Here is a 22,908-nt window from a genome sequence, read left to right as displayed (position 1 = left end):
TGTGTTGAAGGGACATAACATAGTCATTAAGAGCAAAGGCTCTGGTGGCAGACTGCCTGGGTTCAAATCCCAACTCCACCACAAGCCATCTGCATGACCTCGAATAAGACTTTTGTGTCTAAACTGCAATTTCTTCATCTGTGAAATGGAAATAAAAACAATGATATTTGCCTCATAAAATTGTGGTCAGATTAATTCAGATAAACCAAGTAAAGCACTTGGCACAGTGCCTAGCATTAAACGAGAGCAGGGCTCAGAGAATGAGCTCACCACTGCCCCCAGTTTACAAGCTGGGACTCAGCCTCTGCATTTGCAACAGATGACAGTGACAGTCGCTGTTACCAACACCCACCTCAATGAGCAGTTGTGAGGATGGCATGGGAGAACATGGGTCAAGTACTGGGTTGGCCAAAAAGTCTGGATGTTTTTTTCTGTAAAATAAAAGGCAAATTTTTCATTTTTACTAGTAACTTTATTGATTTGGATATTTTCAGTATGTCAGCTATCTCCTGCATGGTGGAATATTGGTAGTTTTCAATTAATGTCTCGATTTGATCACTATCAATTGCAACTGGTCTACCCAACCATGGAGCATCATCCAGTGGGAAATCTCCAGCACAAACTTCACAAACCACTTTTGACACATTTGATCAGTCACAGCACCTTCTCCCTACTTGCACAATTTTTTTTGAGTTTTTAGTTGATTTTTTACCTTTCTTGAAATAATAAAGCATAACATACAAAAAATTTGCATATTTTCTTCCATCTTCTATATTAAAATGGCTACATAAAAATTTAAAAATTTTGATATCTCTTCTTAAATGCATGCTTATATGATAGCTGTCACAATACAATCTAACAAAATTGTTTCTAATGAAGTTAAAGACAACTAAGCACTACTAGGGCCATCTAATGGAAAAAAAAACAAACAAAATTTTTGGCCAACCCAATACTAAGCACAGTGCTTGGTACAAAGTAAATTCCCAGTAAATTAATTCTCAGCTATTTTTCCCCTTAAAAGCCTTCGTATTTTCCCTGCAAGCACTTGGCATGCCCATCTGCTCTGCTTTTAGTCTTTTCCAATACAATAACTCAGGAATCTGAGAGCAGCAGAGGATAGATATTTAAAAATTACCTCATTTATCTTCCCTTCCTCTTGGCAATTGATGAGGACCTTGAGAACCTTTCTTCCCCATTCCTCTATCCAAGTCACCCAGCAATTTTGAAGTCACTTAGGAGAGATAATGCAAATTCCAATTAAATGTCATGAGCCCAAGGGTAGCACAATCTTTCTTCTAAAAAAAAGACAGACAACATGCCAATAACCAGTTTGTGGCCCTTAGAAACTTTCTAGACTTGTACTTTTTTATTTCTTTTCTTTCAAACCCATAAGCTCACAGAGTTTTGCTGAATTCAATATCCAGATAATGCTCTGCTAGTACTTAATATTTCAAAGCTCTACCTTATGTTATTGGCACAATGTTGTGCTAAGGGTGGGAATGTGCTAAAACTTATTCCTGGGAGTGTGAAATGGGACTTGTGTTTTGAATAAATTTTCTTTAACTTCCCTGGTTCAATAGTTGCTGCATCTAATGGTTTACTATTTTTTTAAAACCCCAACAACACTCCTACCTACTCCTTTTTATAAACAAATGCTGCTTCCTTCTATCTTCTGTAGGTCAATCATTGCATAGATGATTGGGAATGGGTGGGTAAAAGTCACTCACTTCCTCACAGCATATTTATTTCTTCCACCTTAAAACATAGACTAGCATTACCTCCCGACATATGAGGGGTCTCGCGATGGAACCAGGAACTGGAGGGCACTTATGGTCTGCATAACTCCTGGTGACCTGAAAGGAAGCTGCACAAGTCAGGTGGGTGAACAGATGCTGCTTTTAAAAGGCAATATGACTCCTGTTCATTTCTAAATTTAGTTTACAGAATGTATGCATTAATAAAGCTCCCAGCTGCACATGGCTCTAGCCTCTCAGTTGTATATTTCTAATTGTTCATGAACCTACATATTTTATATTATGGCTGAAGAATTAATGCCAGTTAATTTCTTTAGCTGAGAAGGAAAATTAGCAAAAAGTTAATGGTGATAGTTCTGCAAACCTCTTATTATCAAAGCTAAGATCTTCTGCTTTGGGTGCTCTATTTATTCATTCTTAAAAGTCTGCTTGTTTTCCTATAAGGATGAATAAAATGCATGCTTTTTTCCCCCTCACTTCACAGCAAAGAACAAAACCTAAATATTTCTTATATACCCTTTCTGTTGCTCATCAGGACACCCTGCTCCCACCCTGGGTGAGTCCTCCTGGACTGAGATTGTCTTCCTATCTCCTTTCTACCCAGGAGTCACTCTTGGCCTCTGGCATCACCCTCACACGCTCAACAGCACTTGACACTAGTTGTGCTGATCTCCTTGGTTTTCCCTGTTAGATCTGCTGTCCCAACTAATCTCTGGCCCAGGGTCCACTCTGTATTTGTGAATGCACATCTTGGAAAAGAAATACTTTATGATCATAGAAGCACTAATGCAAGCACATGAACAAATATCCAGAGAAGAAACTAAGAGCTGATTGCTACACCACATGAGCCCATGTCCATAGAAAGGGACCTGAAAAGGGACCTGATTGAAAAGAAAGCCCAGTGCCTACCAGGTGAAGGTGATTTCCACAGCTAAAGTGTGGGTTCTTGAGCTCACCTGTGGCTTTAAATCCAGCTCCATCACTTTCTTGCTATGACGTTGGGCAAATTATTTAAGTAACATTGATCATAAAATGTGGATAACATAGATAACCAACTTCACAGGGTGGTCATGAACATTAGATGAGATTATCCATGTGAAATATTTATAGTGTACTTAATCTGTAGCATGCACTCAATAAATGCATGCTTTTTGTGTATCATGAAATTGATATTATCATATAGCACCTTTAATTAACCTCTCTGACAGCAAACATTAATTAGGTACCTGTCAGTTATTCAATCATTCATTCATTCATTCATCAAGGGTTTATTAAGCACCTACTTTGGGACACTGTCTTCCAGGTGTTTGGGATATGTCAATAACCAAAATAGACAAAGATCCTCAATGTCATGGAGTTTATATTTCTAGTGCAAAGAGGTAGACAATAAACAATAGCCTAATAAATAAATAAATAAATTATATAATGTAAATGCTAGGAAAAAAGAAAATTTGAGCAGTGACTGTGAGTTTTTGTGGGCAGGTTGCAATCAGCAGAGACATTATTGAGAAGGTGCCGTTCAAGCAAAGACTTCAAGGAGGAGGAGTTAGCCATGAGGCTGTCTGGGAGAAGAGCATCCAGTCAGGGGAACAGCCAATGCAAAAGCCATAAACATCTGCCTAGTGTGCATGAGGCCAGCGTACAGACTGGGTGGGTATGCAGGTGGTGGAATGGAAGATAAAGGGAGAGCTTAGGCTTTTAATCTGAGTGTAAAGAGTAGCATTGCAGGGTTTTGAGCAGAGAAGGGGCTATCTTCTCCTCCACAGATAGGGTGGGGTGGGCAGCACAGTTCCTTGTTTCCAGCCAATGTTCAAAAGCCTCAGCATCTTTCCCAAGGTTCAGCCATAACCACAGACTTGTGTGGGCCAAAGGTCCCTATTGTACCTCCATATGATTTTACTTTTGATTAAGACAACCTTAGTGAAATAATTAGGCTTTAGACAAATAAACAAGTCACAATTTTATAAATGTTCGAAGTGCTGCTGCCTCTTGTGGGAGTCGGTCAGCATGTCATTTGTAGCAATCCCAAATACATCGTTGGACAGACATATGGATGCAAAGTCATGGAGAACAGTTATCTATAATATTGTTTCCAAGTTAATAAATATAACATTCTTTCCTACCTTTTCCCTCTATGTTCTATATATTTCTTGAAAATGTTTAGACTTACTCTTTGCTGATTTGATAACATGTGAGGTCATGTCTCAATTGAATGATATGATTTCCTCTGGAGCAGATGTTCAACTTAATCAAATATGCAGTAATACAGTTAAAAACTCAGTGAAAGTTTAGCTAGATTGAATAGAATTTCTTCAGGTAGTTATTAACTTATTAAGTACTGGAAATTTTTGCTTGGTTTTTGTCATCATAGAAACTCAGATGTTGAATATCACATTAAAATTATAAGTTTCAGTTAAATAATGTATCCTAAAATCTACTTCAAAAGGAAGAAAAAAGTAGGATAAAATATATTATCATTATAGTAGATGACACTAGCATCACTTTTCAATGACATTTCTTTGTAATTTTGGTCAATGTGGCAATGAAGTTTGCTTGGAAGCAGAGCTGAGAGTTTAGGATAATTGAAAGAGTGGATAGATGTAATGATCAGCTTAACTTCTATGGGAAGTAAGTTCCTTTATTTTCTTAATTGATTTGAGAGAGAGACATTGTTGTGAAAGAGAAACATCAATCAGTTGCCTTCTGTATGCACCCCAACTGAGGATTGAACCCACAAACCAGGTATGTGCCCTGACTGAGGATAAAACCCTCATCCTCTTGGTTTAAGGGACCACACTCCAAATAACTGAGCCACCTGGCCAGAGTGGGAAGTAAGTTTGTTATGGTAGTATCAATTTTTTCTGTTCCAGGAGCACTGCAAGATAAAGAAATAAACTGAAACCCTGGCTGGCGTAGCTTAGTGGATTGAGCTTGGGCTGCGAACCAAAGTGTCGCAGGTTCGATTCCCAATCAGGGTACATGCCTGGATTGCAGGCCATGACCCCCAGCAACCGCACATTGATGTTTCTCTCTCTCTCTCTTTCTCCCTCCCTTCCCTCTCTGAAAATAAATAAATAAAATCTTAAAAAAAAGAAATAAACTGAGCACACACACAGAAAAAGAGATGATGGTTATATGTTCTTTATTTGTGACATTTGGATTCTTAAGCTCATATAGAATTATTTCAGAAATGTCCTTTAGTTTTAGTTTGCTTTTCTAACTGATTTAATTGTATTAGTATGTTTTTCTAGTCAAACCCTTAATTTAATCACAAATGGAGCTAAAAATATGGTGATCGTGTTTTTTCTGATGCAATTAGAAAAGATACTGGAAAACTTTGGAATTAGAACACTAATAGCTAATAGAACAGCTTAATTATCATACTAGAACTGGACTCTTCCCTCTAAAAGTTACAAAGATTCTTATTTGCTCACTGAAATCTTCTTACTCAGAATTAATAACTGCCCAGAGGAGGGAAACAGTCTGTTATAAAAAGGTTTTTTTTTTAGTTGATATTCTTTCTAAAGCAGCAAAAATCTATTATTTCCAAAACACAGTTTGTTTGGCTAATTCTAAGAGAGAATCACCTACATTATCAAGGACCAAAATTATCCAAGAACCAATGGCAACAGTGTTATCTAAGTGACACACCTGACTCCTTTTAGGACTTTGCCTTTGTACACATTTCTCCACAATGTGCCCAGGCTTTTCCTATGACATTTCTTTTCTTCTGTGTGATACCTAAGGGGTGTGGCTGTGGAAAGTTAGAGACCATAGGAATTGCTGTGCTTACATCCATGACCAACCAGGATGATGAATTGGCATAAATCACCCCCACAAGCTGAGAAGAACTCTCTCCAAGTCCCTTAATACTCTGCCAATTAAAAAGGTGTTTAAAGCAGACAACACAGTGTGATCTCACGAAAAATGTTAAATGTAGGAGGGAAGGAAAGTAAAGAAGATGAATCAAAATAGTTGAATATAATATAGATATGAATTTAGCGTGGGAAAATATAACAAAAATTTATAAATGTATAAAGTCAAGTCAGGATTTAGCAAAGGCACAATATAATTTGTAGAAAATGTGCAATAATTTTCTCCATGTTCACTGCCGGTTACATCCTAGTGCACAGTGACAGGAAGTGCTTTGGCAGGCTTCAAGTGGGGCCACAGACATGTTAGTATGAGGGCAATAAGGCTTCCGGGGGACTTTGTCCATTGGAGGGTGTTAAAGGAAAAAAGGCTGAAGGGCAACTGGTATTGGTCTTCAAATACTTAATTGGCATGCAAATAAAGCTCTCATTCATTATATTTTTACTTACTCTATTTAATCTTTGGATCTTTTTAAAATGTGGGATTCTAAAAAGGTGAGCTGAAACTCAAAGCTAATAGTTTGGCTCAAGTTGAATGGAAGTTTCAGATTGTATAAAGTGTTCAGTGCATTATACTCAAGGACACTGTAGAATTTCTATACCTGACAGTCTTTGAGAGTAGAACTGTTTTTTTTTTTTTCTCACCTGGAATGTTACTCATATAGTTTGGGAAGGTAGAAGGAATGGATTAAGAAGTCTCTAAAAGTTGCTTTCATTCATTCTGCCCCTCAGAAATGAGAAAACACTCCAGGAAGAGAAAATTAACCATTTTTGGAAGCAGAAACTGACTCTACCTGAGTATTCCCAACCAAGTTCCTTTTCATCGTTACACTCCTAAGAAGCATTTTTAGACATTTAATTCAAAATCATCCTCTACCCCCATGAAATGATCATACCACATATATACTTCATATCTGTGTAGAAACTTTGTCCCTTTGTAATATCTATACCACCCCAATTTTTTGCTCTTGGGCACAAAATGCATGCTTTTCAATTAAAGTACATGCTCTCTAAAATAAACATGGGTCTGAATGGGGGGTCATTGGGGGTGGGAAAAAAGACATCACATACATTTCAACTCTGGATTTTGGACCATATAACTTCTCATTAGCCAGCATGCTCATGTACTGCCGCACAGGGAACATTTTGGTTCCCCTTTACCTCTGTTAAATGGAAAGAGATGAATTCCTTGTCACTACTATATCTTCTAACTGCAATGGTTGCAATCCTTGGGAGATCCTGGGCCTCCTTGAGAAGAATAAGGCTGTGCACATTTATAAAATGTATGTGTGCTGAGTTCCAGAGTTTCATAATGAATTATAGAACATTATAATGAGTGGGTCTGACAGATAACACCTGAACCCACTGATCAAGCTTAACATTGTGAGACAACTAGACATTATATGCATCCAGATTTAATGCAATAGAAAAGAGACAATATCACATATATAACATTCTTGCTAAAAAAATGTTTATCCGGAATCTAATAATGAAGAATGAAACAGAAAAAGAATCCCAGACTGTGGAACAGTCTGCAAACAAAGCAGACCTAACTTTTTAAGGCAGTGTCATGAAGGACACACACACACACACACACACACACACACACACACAGGAACTCCAATCTATTAACTCAGAAGAATGACAACTAAATGGCAATGTGTGATTCTTAATTGGATTTTGGATTTAAAACAAAATATATAAACACTTTGGGGATAATGGATAAAGTATTTTCAAGTTTTATGATGTCTGCAACATATTTTGAAGTGGTCCATCAGTAAGAATGTGTATTTACAGAGACAGAGACAAAATATGGAAATGCTAGCAATTAAGTGAATGTTAACAATCGATGCAGGTAAGTGATGGGTATATCGATGTCCATTGAAATGTCTCCTTTTTGAAATTTCTCAGAAAGAAATAATAATAGCTACATGTATAATTCAACTGAAACAATAATGGAAAATGAAGGTGAGCCAGCAAGGTTCAGAGGAAGGAGCAAGGTGTCAGTCTCAGACCCAGAGAGCCGCTGGTGCCTGCGGGCTGCCGGGAGCTCAGAAGACTTTCCGCTCCCAATGAGATGTACTAATGATGTAGATGGGCCAAGGAGATCAAAACCAAAAACCCGCCTGTAATGATTTTCTTTAGGATTTGCCAAACAAGGTCTGTGGGAATAAAAATACTCTGTAATTAAAAAATGAGAGTAGTGTGCCAGAACTTATCCTAGAGGAGTTGATTAGAGCAATTAGCAATACAACCAGGAAGGAACTGTTTCAAGAAGTTGAAAAAATATTTGGATTTTTAAGTTGAATGAAAATTTTATATGCACAGTTAACAGAAATAACATTAGAAAGAATTAGTGACAAATGTCTTCCAAGTCCAGCATCTTATTTGATTGAAATGCGGGAAAAGAGTCAGTTTTTAATGCAGGACTCCTGAGGCTTTCCGCAGCGCAGCACTTCTTCTGAGCTCCTCCCACGGCATGGGCTCCACACAGCCGCTCTCCGTCTGGCGTCCCACGTCCTGTACCTACTGCGCATTGTGGGGGCTCCTAATTTATTTTTCTCTGGATTCTTAGGACAGTCAAATATTCTTTCAGCCAAAAATGATGCTAAAAAAATCTTTGCCTCCCTTGCCTCTAAAATGGGGGTGGGGCAGTGCCTGTTGAGAGCACAATTTGGAGAGAGGTAGCAGGATTTGGATTCCATGAGACAGCTTGGACGAGATGCAAAGCAAGGGTTGGCTCGCCAGGTTGGGTCGACGCAGAATGTCCCCACACCGACAGTCAGCCCTTTCTTAGTTTGGACCAAGAAGATTTCATGCTTTCTAGCCTCTGGCAGCCACCAGTGGCTTCAATACATTACATGAAATGAAACAAAATCAGAGTTGTTTAGTTATTCTTTAATCGGTATTACATTAAAATGCACTAATACATTCTTATCTACTTCCCTCCACCAACTGCGATTTTGTCATATGCAAACGATCACCGGAAGTATTATCACTGCCTAGTCACAGACTCCCAGGGCAACCACAGCTTCAGGGTGAATTAGAGAAGGCAACATTCTTGAAGCAGAACTCATGGAGGTTCCAACAGGCTGGGTGTCGCACAGAATGTGTTACTCTGTCTACTGGAGCACAAGACTTGGGAAGGATGGAAGAAGGAAGGAGCTCCAGCTCCACGGTTACCTTGGCAACTGTGGCACATTCACTGGGGCAGAAAGTAATTTTATGCCATAATATAATACAGCAGAAAAGAGGAAAGTGTGGAGGAAGAAGAAGAAAACATGGACTGCATTTAAAAGCTCAGAGGGTCAGCTAGGAAGGTTCCAAGTCAATGCTCGGAGAGTCTGAGCTTCATGCATCAATAAGCAATTGTACTTTTCTTTTTCACTGAAATTTTTGTATTATGCAGAGACAGCCATGACTCCCTACCCCCTAATTAAGAACAAACACTGCACTAATCTGGCTCAGGGCTTCTGCTGATCATCCTTAGTCATTTATAACTTCCTTTTGTTCCTCTTCTGGGAAACAGGAAAAATATCTTGAATGGAAGAAACAAGGAGTGGAGTGGTTATAAAAAACACTCAGGGTAAACTGGCAACGTGGTGGCATTTTGTTAGAAATCAGTCTCTTCCCTGTAGTTAAAGGGTGTAGACCCTGTTGGGGGCCGAGACCAGCCACCCCTCAGGGTGTCCCTGACGAAACCGCCCATTAGGAAGACAGTGCCAGTGCTGCGGTGTGGCCTCCAGTCTCTCCAGGCTCCGCAGCCCCGCACACAGCCGAGACACAGGATCGGGGTGGGAGTCCTCAGGGACCCAAAAGGAAGGCTCGTTGTAGAAAAATTTGCTTTGCAACCAGAGATCTAAAAGCACTTGGTACTTAGAAAACACGTACAGAAAAGTCAGCCAGTGGACAAGACGGATAGGTGGAAGAGTACAAACAGTATCTCGGTCTCACAACCTGAATTCCAGCACAGCTTGGGCACAGGTCCCAGGCAGAACTGCCACACAATCAGGAAGCTTCCTCCAGAGCCAGGAGCGGAGGGGCAGTCCTTCTCTCATGCTGTGGACAGCTGGTCCACAGGTCATGGCTAGCAGCACTCAGGGTTAAGAGCACAGGTAGGGATGGGGGACATCTCTCAGGAATCACCCCTTGTCTACAGCTTGCCTGCTCCTGGAAGTCTGTACACCATTGCATTCCGTGAGGTCTCCCTCCTGTCCACCTGGAACTTCAGGAACAAACAGCTTTCCTCTTTCTTCGAAGGGTAAGATGGGGTCTTAGTGACACATCCTGCTCGTCATCTCTTTCTGGAAAGCAGGGGGAGAAGGATGGTTAGGGAAAACTCACAGCAGAGATGACTCGTTGAAGGGTTCTGACAATACCCTTGTGACCTCTGGAGTCTTTAAACAAGAGCTTGCAAGCATAGCCCATGAAAAAGGCTTAGCTTGCAGATGTCTTCTGTTTGTTTTGTTTTGTTTTTAAATCAAATCAATGTTTAAAAACACAGCTAACTTGCCAAAAATTCGGGTTGCTTGCTTTTTCTGTACTATTGCAAGATCTGAAGCCTCTGGGCAGCTGGAGTTAACTGGCTGTCCTCTTCAGAGGGACACTATGCTCTATCGTTTTCCCCAGACCCCACCACTCCCAGCTGTCTCTCTAACAGGAACCAAGTATCACTTAGAGCACAGGTGGCAAACACAGGGCCCATGGGCTGAATCTGGCTCTCCACCTTATTTAATCCAGCCCAGCACCTTGCTTCTACCCGGCAGCAGCACTGAGCTCTTGCTTAACTGTTAAGGAATAGTTACATTTCTACAGTCTTAAAATTGCATTCAGCCCTTTGAAGGCAACGGTGAGGCTGATGTGGCCCCCGGTGAAAATGAGCTTGACACCCCTGATACAGTATGGCAGGATCACTGGATTTGGAATGCCGTGTTTCTTAGAGAGTGACTTCCCTTTACCTGTTTCCACTAAAGATGGTATAAGTCAAGAAGAACAGGAGGGAAGACATTCCTTAATGGAAATGAACACTATACCGATGGTCTGACATGCAGTCAAGCACCTTGCCTTTCACACCCCTACCACCTGCCTGGCTCTTGTGGGCTTTTACGCGTCCTAAATGCACCACCCATTCTCTTTCTCTGGGCCTCTCTGCATAGGCTAAGACCCTTGTCTGAAGCCTGCTCCTACCACATCCTGCCCTTTTGCCTTGGCTAAATACCATACACTTTCCCAATCAGGCAAGAGGACTTTCACCTGCCTGGCAGATCTGCCAACAATCTCGCCCAACCCACCATGAAATTAGCAACTCCCTCCACTTGTGTCCACCTGGAGTCTTTGCAGGCAATGAGCTGGAATGTACTTTGTGTGTGTGCATGGACTGTGGGCATATCTGCTAGCCCCACTCCACTGTAAGCTGTTGAGTGTCAGAAAAAAGAAGCGCTCATTCAACCACTACACATGCTTTCACTGAGTACCCTCACCCTCTGTACAGTGCCTGGCATAGGGTAGCAGCAACTCTTTCCTCATCAAGCATGGTATGGGAAGCTGGAATGAGCCCTGTACCATGCAGCATTTGGGAGGACACCTTTAATGCCATTTCTATTAGATGAATGAACTGTGTCCAAGTCCACCTGCTGCATAACTGATGCCAGCTGCTAGCTTTCCTGTGCACTGATCCTGGGTCACCCACCCCTGCTTATAAAATAGGAAACACCTGAGTAAAAGGAGCCTGAACAAGAGAGTGCCCAGGTGCTCAGAGACTCTTAGAAAATACATTGGTTAAAGAAGTAACAGAATATACATGGAAGAATTTAGGCACTTTCATGCTCCTAGAATATTACTAAATACAGGCATGTGTGTGTGTGTGTGTGTGTGTGTGTACATATAAAGTTAGCATCTATTTAGGCTTATTATTTTTACTATGTAGCAGGTATCTGGGAGATGAGTTTCTTGTTCACAAGGAGCTGCAATCTATCCTGGAGAAAGAGCTGTAGATCACAAGCTATCAATGAAATAACATAAATATAAATATACAGAGGAAGAGAGGCCATGAGGCACAGTAGAGCTGAATTCACCTACATTTAGTTCCCATATCTGCCTTCACTGCCCTCAGGGGACCTCTCTGTGCTCTCAGGTCTTGGCTGGAATGCTCCCTTTTTAGAGTGCTTTTCCTAATCTCCAAGACAGCGCATGTCCTTTTCCTCTACCCCTCTTCACACAGTCCACTACTTGTTTCATTCCTGACTCCCAAATTCATCCCACATCAGATCCTGTAAGCACCACGAAGGATGGCACTGTGGCTGCTATTCGCTGTCATATTCTCAGTTCCTGGCCATTGGTGTTTGATAAAAAGTGGTTTAACCAAGGAAGCAATGGGCTCTTAATCTCCTCACCTGAAATAGAATAGAATAGAATAGCTCCCTGAGAAAGTGACTGGAAAGAGTAAAAGTGTTAACAAGTACATGGACTCAATACACATGAATCCCCTTTCCTAATCTCGTCAGAAGCACATACCTGGTGGCAGTCACTTGTGCTGGGGATTAGGGGCTTGAGAGCACTTCTCTGATCACATACCCGTTGAGAACTCCAAAATGTAGAGAAGGAGAGTCAGAGGGGGTGAGGAGAGGAACTGGAGTATAGGGGCCACAGCTGGGGGGAGAGTGGCTGAGGTGGGGCCGCTAGTGATGTGCAGTTGCTGTGACTGAGCAGAGGGACCTGGGCAGGATGGGGAGGGTAGGGGTGGGGAGACAGGTAAATGCACAGCTGTTCAGATGAGGACCCATGCACTCGGTGTGAGGAAGGAAATAATAAATGCTGATGATTTTGAAGTGGATCTGCTCTTCCTTTTTTAAGCTGCCAAAGATTCTTGTGCTTTTTAGTAACTGATGATAGAGGCAGGAAAAATAAGGTGGGGATGCAGAGTGTGTGTGTCTGTTTGAGAGAGTGAGGGAGAGATCACAGGATAAACACAATTTTGGCTTTATAACTAATTCTGTAATTATTTGCAATGGGTCAATACTTTTGGAAAGAAACAAGCTACCATTTGTCAAGCCCCTAGGAGGTGCCAGGTACTTGGGAAGGGGGTGGAATTTGTGTTCCCTCATTCCATCTGTAAAACTCTGGAGAAGGAAGTAAGACCCTGTTTGAAAGAAGAGAAATCTGGGCCTCAGAGCAGAAGTGGTTTCCTCTGGGTAAACAGGTAGCTGCAGAGACTAAATAATAAGAGTTGCTTCCACCAAACAGAGGTCTGCTGTCCCTCAATCTGTGCCTGGCACTGCTCTACACAATTACATCATGTAACCCTCATCCTAACCATGTGAAGTAAGATTTGCAGTCCCCGTTGGACTGAGGAGGAAACAGGCTCAAAGATGGAGAGTAACATAACATTGTCACATAGGAGGTGGTGGGCTGAGGTTTAAACTCAGGTAGGGTGCAGAGGTCAGCTTTTTGTACTCCACCATGTAACTGTGGTTAAGGCATCTGAGACATTCTTATGAATATGCACTCAGAAGATATCGACTTATATATTGTACATATATTAATCATAGATGGTCATAGTCATCCCTAAATTTTCACAATGCTAAGGTGATGATTTTAATTACTCAGACTAATGCCACTTTGAACAGGTGTAGTGGTAAATACTAAAACAGATTATATGTCACTAAAAGACTATAGACACTTAAAAAAAAAAGCAGGAGAGAAGAGTTTGAGAGAGAATGTGGGACTTACCCAAAGTTATTGAGTTACTCTGTGAAAAGCCAGAGCCAGTGCTTTTCTCATCACACCATACAGCCTCAAAATGCAAGAGAAAAACTGTGTACTGGGATGTCTGCTAACATTCTTATAGGGAAAGAACAGTTGAAATGGCAGATCAGAGACTTGAGTAAGGAAGGCTCAGCTGGATCCACTCTTCAAAAACCTTCAAGGCTGCATTCTAGAATTCTCCCACTTGGTGGCGCAAATGAGCTAGTTTAGAAAAACAGATTCTTCTGGAAAATCCCCAGAACTCCAAACTCGCTAGTACACAGTTTCCATACCATTCCTCCTCATCAAAGCCTTTCCGTGAGCCCTAACAGAGCCAAACACATTTCTTCCTCTGGAGGAGAGTGGCCTAAACAACTCCTGCCCAGGCCGCTCTTTAAGGACGTCATTAGAATGCAGTATGTATTAAGGCACACCACTAAAGAACTCAAAAGGCTTCTGCAGCGATTATGAGAGCTTTCTGAGAAATGTTCATAAGGACTGTATTTGGATTGTGAAGACTTCTTTTAAGCACCAGATAAAAAAAAATCTATCCTTAAAAGAGTAAAGCCGGATTTTGGTTGTCCTCACTCAATAACATTTGCTTTAATATAAGGCAGTTACTGATTCTATAAAGTCCCTGGTTCCCCACTGTCATCAGAAGCAATTCCATACTCCACAACCTGGAAAACAGAGCTGTTCATAACCAGGACAACCCCCACCCATCACCTCCTGTTGAATGAACTCCCACCCACTCATCCCACCCACTAGAGAAACTAAAGTCCTCCTTGGCCTCCAACAGGCCACAGACTATCAAGGTTTTTAGGTTTCTCATAGGCTGTTTCTTCTGGGACATGCTTTCTGCTCCCCTATGCCTGGCAGATTTGACATCTGACCTTCAGATTCAGCTGTGAACTCCCTCCCAAAAAGGGTTCATTAGCTCCCTTTCTGGATTTCCCATCTCTTCTAACACACTCACATCACATCATTTTCTGTCACTTTACACCTCAGCATTTCATTTTTTGTCTGAAGCTGAGAAGACCCTTAAAACTTTATTGCATTTTAGTGTATGGTGAGGGATCTTTTGGTCAAGTCATGTAAGAGTATACATGGTTTGATTAATTATTTTGGGAAAAAGTACAAACAAAATGAGTTTATTTTTGGGTGAATGAAATTACATGTTTTCTATTTTTGATTTTTTGTCCTGTGCATAGTCTTTGGGTTTTTAGATATCTTTAATGCACATGTAATTTTTTCCAGTAATTTAAAATACAAAAAGAGCAACAGACCAAATCTCTAAACTGAAATCATATTTAGTTTTAAAAATGAAGTTAAAATGATTTTTGCTTAGTTTTTGTGGGGTGTAGTGTTGGTAGATGAAGTCAACATATCTTTTGCAAAAGATACTCAATCTCTTCAGTTCTGATGTAGACACTTTTAAATTGAAATAGAGATTTTCTAGTCATCCTAAGAAGTAGAACAAAGTTGCATGAACTTAAGAGTCAAATCTTACCCTGGTCTCTCAGTTTACTCATTTTTAGACCTGGTATTGGAGGGCAGGGGATAAGTGGTCCAGAAAAGTAAAATAATTTATTCTAAGTTGCACAAATAATTTCTGACCCAGCCCAGACTACAAAATAAACACCTGACTCCTAGATTATTACACTATAACATCATACATTTTAGCAACCTAATTTTTACACGAAATATAGAAAAGTAATTGATATTTATTAGGTCCCAGTAATCATGCTAGCATATAAATTATAAAATAAATTCCAAAAAAACAATGACAAAATTATGAAATCAGACTACGTTAAAGATGGGAGGGAGGACACTTGGATATTATCTAGTCCAACATCTTCATTTCAGAGATGTGAAAACTTAGACCATGAGAAGGTAAGTGACTTGACTAAGATGGCACCATTAACCAATGGCAGAGATAAGACTCCTGGCCTATGAACTCTGTACTTCATGTTCATATGAAAGAAGCACTTTGTGTAACAAGTACCAGTATTTTTTAGAGTTGGCTCAGGGTGCTTCAGGGAAAATCCTTCTTGCGTTAACAGCTCTCCTTAACCTAAACTCCTTTAAAGGCTCTTCACAGTTTTCAAACCGAGTCCCAAGCTTAACATACAGAGCTCTTCTTGATCTGGACTCCTCTCCGCTATGCAGCCTCACAGCCCAGCACTCTCCAACTCTCCTGCTAAACTCTGTGGTTCCCATATATATGCTTGCATTTGCTCCTCTCCTCCCAGAACACCTTTCTCCCAACTCCAATATCCTTCAAGGCTCTTGATCAGTGTTGCCTCCTCAGGGACAACCCCTCCTACATCCCACCTCATCTCCAAGAAATATTAGGCATTCCTGTCCTGGCCTCCCCATGATAGTTTATTACTTCCTGGCTCCAGCAAGAGGTTGCTCTTGAAGAGATGAACCACATCTTGTTTCTGTTTGGATCCTGGTGCAAAGATCTGGCACATACCAGGTGCTTAAAAAACATGTGATAATTAGACTGAAATCCAACAGAAAAAATTATTAGGTCTAGAGACCCAGCAAAATGAGAAGTAGAGAGAAATAGGCAATGAATATGTACTATGGTGGAGGCACTTATATTTATTTTATGCACTTCTTTTTTAAAACTCTGTGAGCTACACATTGCTTTTTCTAAATTACATATGAGGACATGGAGGCTAAGAGAACTGAAGTATCTTGCCCAACTTCACATAGCTGGCAAGGGAAAGAATAAGGATTTGCACTCACATTTGGATGACTCAAGAACAAAAACAAATAAACAAAAAACCCTACCGTTTCCATTACTCTGCTGCAGGGGCCAATAAAAAGAAGAGAGAGGGAAGCTCTTTGCTTTTCTAGTGCTTTAACACATATTTGGACTAGTGGTGCTACAACAGCATTTTATACCTCATTTCTTTTGTCTTTTTAAGTTCATCAACTTTCTGCTAATTCTGTGAAACAAGAAGGGGAGAAGTTTAGAAAGAAATATCGGACAAAGACATGATGGAAGGTGGGTTTAGAAGGTGCAGCGGTGTCATTGGGAGAATGATATTGCTGAGCTTTCTGAAAATGACTTATATCAATGAGATCCTTCCCCCATTAGCCACCATTAAAAAACCAATGGCTTAAATCTGGGTGGTTTGAAGTACACAACTTAATGTTAGATTTGGCCTTAAGAGGGAAGTAAATTTCCTCTCAGCTAAAGTAACACACACGCGCACACCACACACACACTTGCTCCAATAAGGGTGCTTCATGAGCACGTTTTAATGGCAATATCTTAAGGTAACAGTTGCTCCCACCCACCTTGGAATCAGCACCAGAAGGGCATAATTTGCTTGTGGACAGCAGAGGAAGTGACTGAAAGCAGAGCAAGAGCCGAGCAAGGGACATTGTTCCCTCTCTGACCTTTCCCTCACATACAGCGCCACAAAGCAGAGAAGAAGGTTGCCGCGCCCTGGTGAATACCTAAGGCTCTTCCCCTTACAATGTAGCAAGTGTGCCTAGACAAAGGAATACGCCCCAAATGAAAGAACAGATCGCAACACCAGAAAAAGAACTAAGCGACAAGGAGATAGCTAACCCAGATGCAGGGTTCAAAACACTGGTGATCAGGATGCTCACAGAAATGATTGAGTGTGGTTGCAAAATAAAGGAAGAGGAGAAGGCTATGCAAAGTGACATAAAGATAAATAAATATACAGGAAACCAACAGTGAAGGGAAGGAAACTGGGTCTTAAATCAATAGTTTGGAGCAGAAGGAAGAAATAAACATGCAACCAGAACATAATGAATAAACAAGAATTCAAAAAAAATGAAGAGAGGCTTAGGAACCTCTGGGACAACTTTAAACGTCCCAATATCTGAATCATAGGGGTACCAGAAGGAGAAGAGGAAGAGCAAGAAATTGAAAATTTATTTGAAAACATAATGAAGGAGAACTTCCCCAATGTGAAGAAGGAAATAGATTTCCAGGAAGTCTATGAAGCTCAGTGTCCCAAAGAAATTGGACCCAAGGAGGAACACATGAAGGCACATCATAATTACATTAGTCAAGATTAAAGAGGAGAGAATCTTAAAAGCAGCAAGAGAGAAGGAGAGAGTTACCTACAAAGGAGTGCCTATAAAACTATCAGCTGATTTCTTGAAAGAAACCTTCCAGGCAAGAAGAGGCTGGAAAGAAGTATTCCAGGTCATGAAAGGCAAGGACCTACATCCAAGATCACTCTATCCAGCAAAGCTATCATTTAGAATGGAAGGGCAGATAAAGTGCTTCCCAGACAAGGTTAAGTTAAAGGAGTTCATCACCAAGCCCATATTATATGAAATGTTAAAGGGACTTATTTAAGAAAAAGAAGATCAAACTATGAGCAGTAAAATGACAACAAACTCACAACTATCAACAACTGAATCTAAAAAATAAACAAACAAAAGCAAACTAAGCAAACAACCAGAACAGGAGCAGAATTGGAGAAATGGAGATCACAGGGAGGGTTATCAGTGGGGATGGGGAGGGGGAGAATGGGGGAAAAGGTACAGGGAATAAGAAGTATAAATGGTAGGTACGAAATAGAGAAGGGGAGGTTAAGAATAGTATAGGAAATGGAGAAGCTAAAGAACTTATATATAGGACCCACAGACATGAATTAAGGGTGGGGGGACTCTGATGGGAGGGGCAATGCAGGGCAGAGGGGAATAAAGGGGAGAAAAAATGGGACAACTGTAATAGCGTAATCATAAAATATACTTTTTAAAAAAGCTAACAAAAAGCTAACGGTTGCTGAGAAGACACAAAAGAAAAGTGGTGAGTCCACAGAAAAGGCTGCCAGAGGTGGTGCTCTTTTTATAAAGTGCTTCCTTGCTCACCTAGAGCAGCTCAGCTTCAGCCCCTCAGTTACTGGAGCATCCCTCCCCCGCTGGCCTGCCAGCTGGAGCATGGCCCTGCCCAGCCTTGAATCACCCACCAGTGTCCTTTCAAATAGAGACAGATTTGGGAGTGTCCCTTTAAAAGGCTGCATGAAGTACAGGGACATTTCCAGTTGGGCTGGGGGAGGGGTGTGGGTAACACCAAAACCCTGCAATTGGGAAGACTTTCCTTTCCAACAGCCAAGTCAGGCCCTCTGGGGTGGTAGCCAGCTCAGAGAGAGGCTTTCTGTGGTAGCTTTCATCGTATACATTCCATTTCTTAAAAGACCTGAAACCCACCAATTTGTATCTTTATTTCCCATTTGTTTCTTTTGTTATTAGCTAATTTTTCTCCTTCCCTAAAATTGTGTGGATTGAAAATGTTGACTATTGTGAAATTCCATTTCTCTCCTGAGTCCCCCCTCATTCCCTCCTCCATTCCCAACAACCATGCTGGTGATGCCTCTGTCAAGATTTCATCACAACCACCCCAACCCCTCACCCTCCAGGGTCCTCAGCCCCACTACACGCAAACCCCTGAGGACATGTTTGCACACGGAGGTAAAGCAGATATTTTGCTATTTCCTTACATGGTAGCAAAAGCAAGTCCCTTTGGAACTGTCAGAACTAGTCATCCCAAGATGTGCCTCTGTGGTATGTGGATTGTTTTGAGTTAAAGGCAACTTCAGCCTCAGGCTCAAGAGAAGCTTCCATCCCTCCCTTAACTCCCTTAACCTATCTATAGGGCAAGAAAACTACTATTTACTAAATACCTGCTCTTTATATCATCCTGCAAGGACCCTTTGAAGCCCCAAGGCACCTAACCTCATCCCTACCTCAAGATACTGTACACACCCCCATTCCCTTTCAGTCTATAAACCTCTCATGTGTGTGGGATCCCTGACTCTTTCATGTCTGTGGATTCCCATACATATGCATGTAATCAAATTTGGTCTTTTTCTCTTGCTAATCTGTTTCATGCCTATTTGATTATTACAACAGCCAAAAGAACCTTGAGAGCAAACTTTCCTCCTCCCTCACCATGAGAACCAAAAGAAATGCAAGTTGGCATTAGCAAGGGATGGTGCGATAGTCAGTTAAACTCCATGGGTCAGTTTGTGGTAATTTCTGATTGTGGACAGGGGCAGGGATTCAGTGAAGTTTCTTTTAGCACCAGGGCACTATGAGGAGCATGGCCATACTGGTATTAAAAGAATTCCAGGAATGGGCAGGTGTGGTTTAGGAGCTGTGATTCCAAAGAGGAAGCAATAGGGTGTTGAGGCATTTGATAAAAATCAAAATCCACTGTTGTCTCCAAATCCTTCAGTTTGAAGGACTCAAGAGTTTCCTGTGATACCAGGCTGCCTTGTGACTCCAAGGTCAATGGTCTGCCCTCCCTAATCTTTGCTTGGTATCAACAGAGCAGGCTGCAATGGAGCTGCTGAACATCCAGAGAGGTAGAAAACTTGTTCCCACTCATCTGTCTCTCACCAGATAAAGTCCCAAGATGGTCAAGTGACTGCAAGGATTTCGGGGTCTGCCTCCCTCTTTCTCCAGCCAAGACCTGTGCTTATTTCTTCTGCATGGTGACTTCCATTCCTTCGCCTGCTCAGAACACTCCTGTTCATCCTTTCATGCCCTGTTTATACATCTGTGAGGGTTACAAGCTGCGGCGATGGGAGACAGTGATTCAGAGAAAGGGAAACGACCTCAGAGACAATCACTGAGACCGAGGTCTGGAAGCTAGTTGTCCCCCAGACAGGGGTGAAACTCTGCCTTTAAGAGGCAGCCCAGGAAAAGCAGGCTACTTGCTGCAGGGAAATTGCTGGAAAAAGAGAGAAAAAAAAAAAAAAGAAAAAACAAGCAAATAAAAAACATCCCCAACCACTCCCCAGCTGGAACCCTTGAAGGTGGGAATAATGGGGGAGGGGCAGCTCCTGCCTGCCCTGGGGCCCAGGGAGGCCTATGTCTCCACACAGGGCCAGTGTTCCCCTCAATGAGAAGTCTCTCCTCCCGCTTTCTAGATTTCAAACAGCTGTATGTACCAGAGGAAGTAATATCAGTCTCTTCTCAAATGCCTTGACAATTCCAGGGGATGGCCGTCCAACCCCAGCTCCCCTGGCTAGGAAGGTAGGAGCCCTCAAGAGGTCTCAGGAGGTCTCAGGAGCCCTCAGTGCACCCAGGGGGAAGGGCCCAGAGAGAAGGATGATTCTGGTTCGCCTGTAGCAAGGCCACTCAAGTACCTTCTCCAGGAGCGTGGACCCAGCTAAATCTCCTCTGATGAACTGGACTCCCCAGTTGGTTCCTGGATCCTGGAAGGTCGGGAGCTCTGTAAGCTCACCCTGGAGATGTTTTTGTGTCTTGCTGACCCCCAGGGCTCAGACACTTTGTTCCTGTACTCAGGGCCTTTGAAGCCAGGAGGATATGGCTGCAGCCCAGAGCAGGTGTCCTGAGCAGGGGGTCAAGCACAGGGTCTACACATGTTTTTACAACTATTTTTCTTAATGTAGTTACATCTCTTTAATAGGAATTGGGAGGAGGACACCTCATAGGACACTGACACCAGCCACTTGAAGTGCATTTTGGAACAAGGTTTTATACATATATATAAGTTGGTGAATAAATGAATGAATAAATGAATGAGTGTCAGGTCACAAAAAATGAAGTGAACAAGATGGGGAAGTGGTGTAAGAGTCTTAAATAATCAATGCAAATGTACTGTGTTCCCATCTATCACTCTCTGCACTTTTTCCATGTGCCAGGCACTGTGCTCCATGTTTCACATTCATTATTTCCCCCAGTCCTTCCAGCGGTCTTAGGTAGTGAGTGGTGTTAGCCTCATTTCACAGATAAAAGAACCGAGGTTAAGTACCTTGGTAAAAGGTGCATAGCTAGGAATTAGGATAGTCAAGGCTGAAACTTGAAAACCTGTCTTCCTAACAAGTCCACTATGTCCCCAGACATCAGGCCCATGCTGACTGGATCTTCATTCATACCCACATGGGAGTCTCTTTGAGTCAGCGGCTGTCACTGGAGTAGAGACTTGGCTGGTGGAACCATTTTTGGTCTTTCCTTGCCAGCAACCAAAAGTCTGAATTCTTGTAAGGCAGGCAGGGCAGCCAAAATACAAACATTTTTTAAAAAATCCTCCCAAATTAAAGTATACATGGGAGCCAACCAGCACACAGGAATTAAAAATGTCTTTCTGCTTTCTTTTGGGAATGTGGGTGGCAAATAAGCCAAAAGAAATAAAAATAGAAACATGGCAGGCCAGACCTCCCTCCACATGAAAAAATAATATTAATTTGGTTAATTCTGTTCCTAAACAGCAGCCCACATTACTGACACAGAGGGCGTTCTGCAGCTGAGGGGTGTGTGTGTGTGTGTGAACATGTGCACATATTTGCACACCCTGAGTACATGTATACATCTGTATGGATAGATAAACACACAGACCTGCCACCCACAGAGAATATTTATTCAGATGATACACGAATCACACTGCTTTTCTTTTCCCAAATCCTGAAAACATTAAAAATAAGCCACCTTGTGTAAACATGTTCAGTCTCTTGATTTACACAGATCTTATAAAGGCAGATTTGCACATTTTTGAAGCTTTCTCATTTCACCACAGAAGATGGGTTATGAACACCAGGCAGGCTGCCTCCCCACACATCATGAAAGCAAGAGCCTGGACCGAAATGTTTTTCATCACTGCATTCCTCAGGATCTCCTTGCCAAAGCCCCACAGTGCCCTGTTCCGTGCTTTGTAACATCTGACTCACTCTGCAGATCTACCTAGCATGTCGCCCACCTCTCATTCTTCTCAGTGGCGCACTGTTAGCACCTGACCATGTCAGTGTATGGATCCAACCTGATTTCTGCTCAATGTGATGTACCTGTAATTCAGTGAGGCACAGTGTCAGCCCTCTCTGGCTGTCAGCCACCCTTCCTCCTCCTCCCCCATTCGGCCTGCCCATCTCCTTCCTCCACAGTCTGGCCTGAGGTCTCCACAGCTCTAAGGGGTGTGACTCCCTCCTTCCCAAACCCTGCACTTGTCAGAGCAGCTGGACTGGTGTCTGGAAGATGCTCCTATGCCCCATGTTTGGGGATGAGCAAAGGGTGACTGAATGTACCCACTCCCTTAGTGGGATGTAACAGGTGTCGGTGTGGCCCAGAGCCTGTGTGGCCCAGAACACACCTGCCCACCTCTTTGAAGACTTGGAGGGGGAGGGCACAGTAAGGGGATCCCCATTTGCTTCCGTCACTTGGCCTTTCTTTCTGTGGGGCACTGGCTGGTGAAGCAGAGTTCCACTAAGGCTGCAGGCACGGATTTTATTTATTCTAAAAGAAGCTTAATGGATCCAACTCTTAATGACATCCAAGAAATCCTGAAGAAACATGATTTGTCATTTTGGTTGTGCTGTGAACTTTCAGGGCACGGTCCCCGGATGAAGAATTTGCCTCCCCAGGGAAAACAAAGAATTCCACAGAAACCGGTCAGCCTAGCTGGATTCACCACAGGACAGAGCTTGCCATCACTTAATAAGGACTCCATTGTGTATCTGATGAGAATATATGGAGAATTTTCTTCCTCAGTGAGCCTGTAATTAAGAAAGTTTGTA

At 42.0% G+C, this 22,908-nt stretch overlaps 1 protein-coding gene across 1 annotated transcript in view; it reads right to left on the bottom strand.

Annotated features, from left to right (window-relative positions):
* Positions 1-4,879: 4,879 nt before the first annotated feature.
* MOB3B (MOB kinase activator 3B) overlaps positions 4,880-22,908 on the bottom strand; it is a 194,156-nt gene continuing 176,127 nt past the window's right edge. Inside the window, exon 4 of the mRNA XM_028526077.2 lies at positions 4,880-9,930. Coding sequence (XP_028381878.1) covers positions 9,901-9,930 — 30 coding nt within the window. The 3' untranslated portion in view covers positions 4,880-9,900. The remainder of the gene's footprint in view (positions 9,931-22,908) is intronic.

This window comes from Phyllostomus discolor, chromosome 3, assembly GCF_004126475.2.
Source record: "Phyllostomus discolor isolate MPI-MPIP mPhyDis1 chromosome 3, mPhyDis1.pri.v3, whole genome shotgun sequence".
In the NCBI taxonomy this organism is placed as follows: domain Eukaryota; kingdom Metazoa; phylum Chordata; class Mammalia; order Chiroptera; family Phyllostomidae; genus Phyllostomus; species Phyllostomus discolor.
This window is presented reverse-complemented; position numbering and strand designations above follow the sequence as displayed.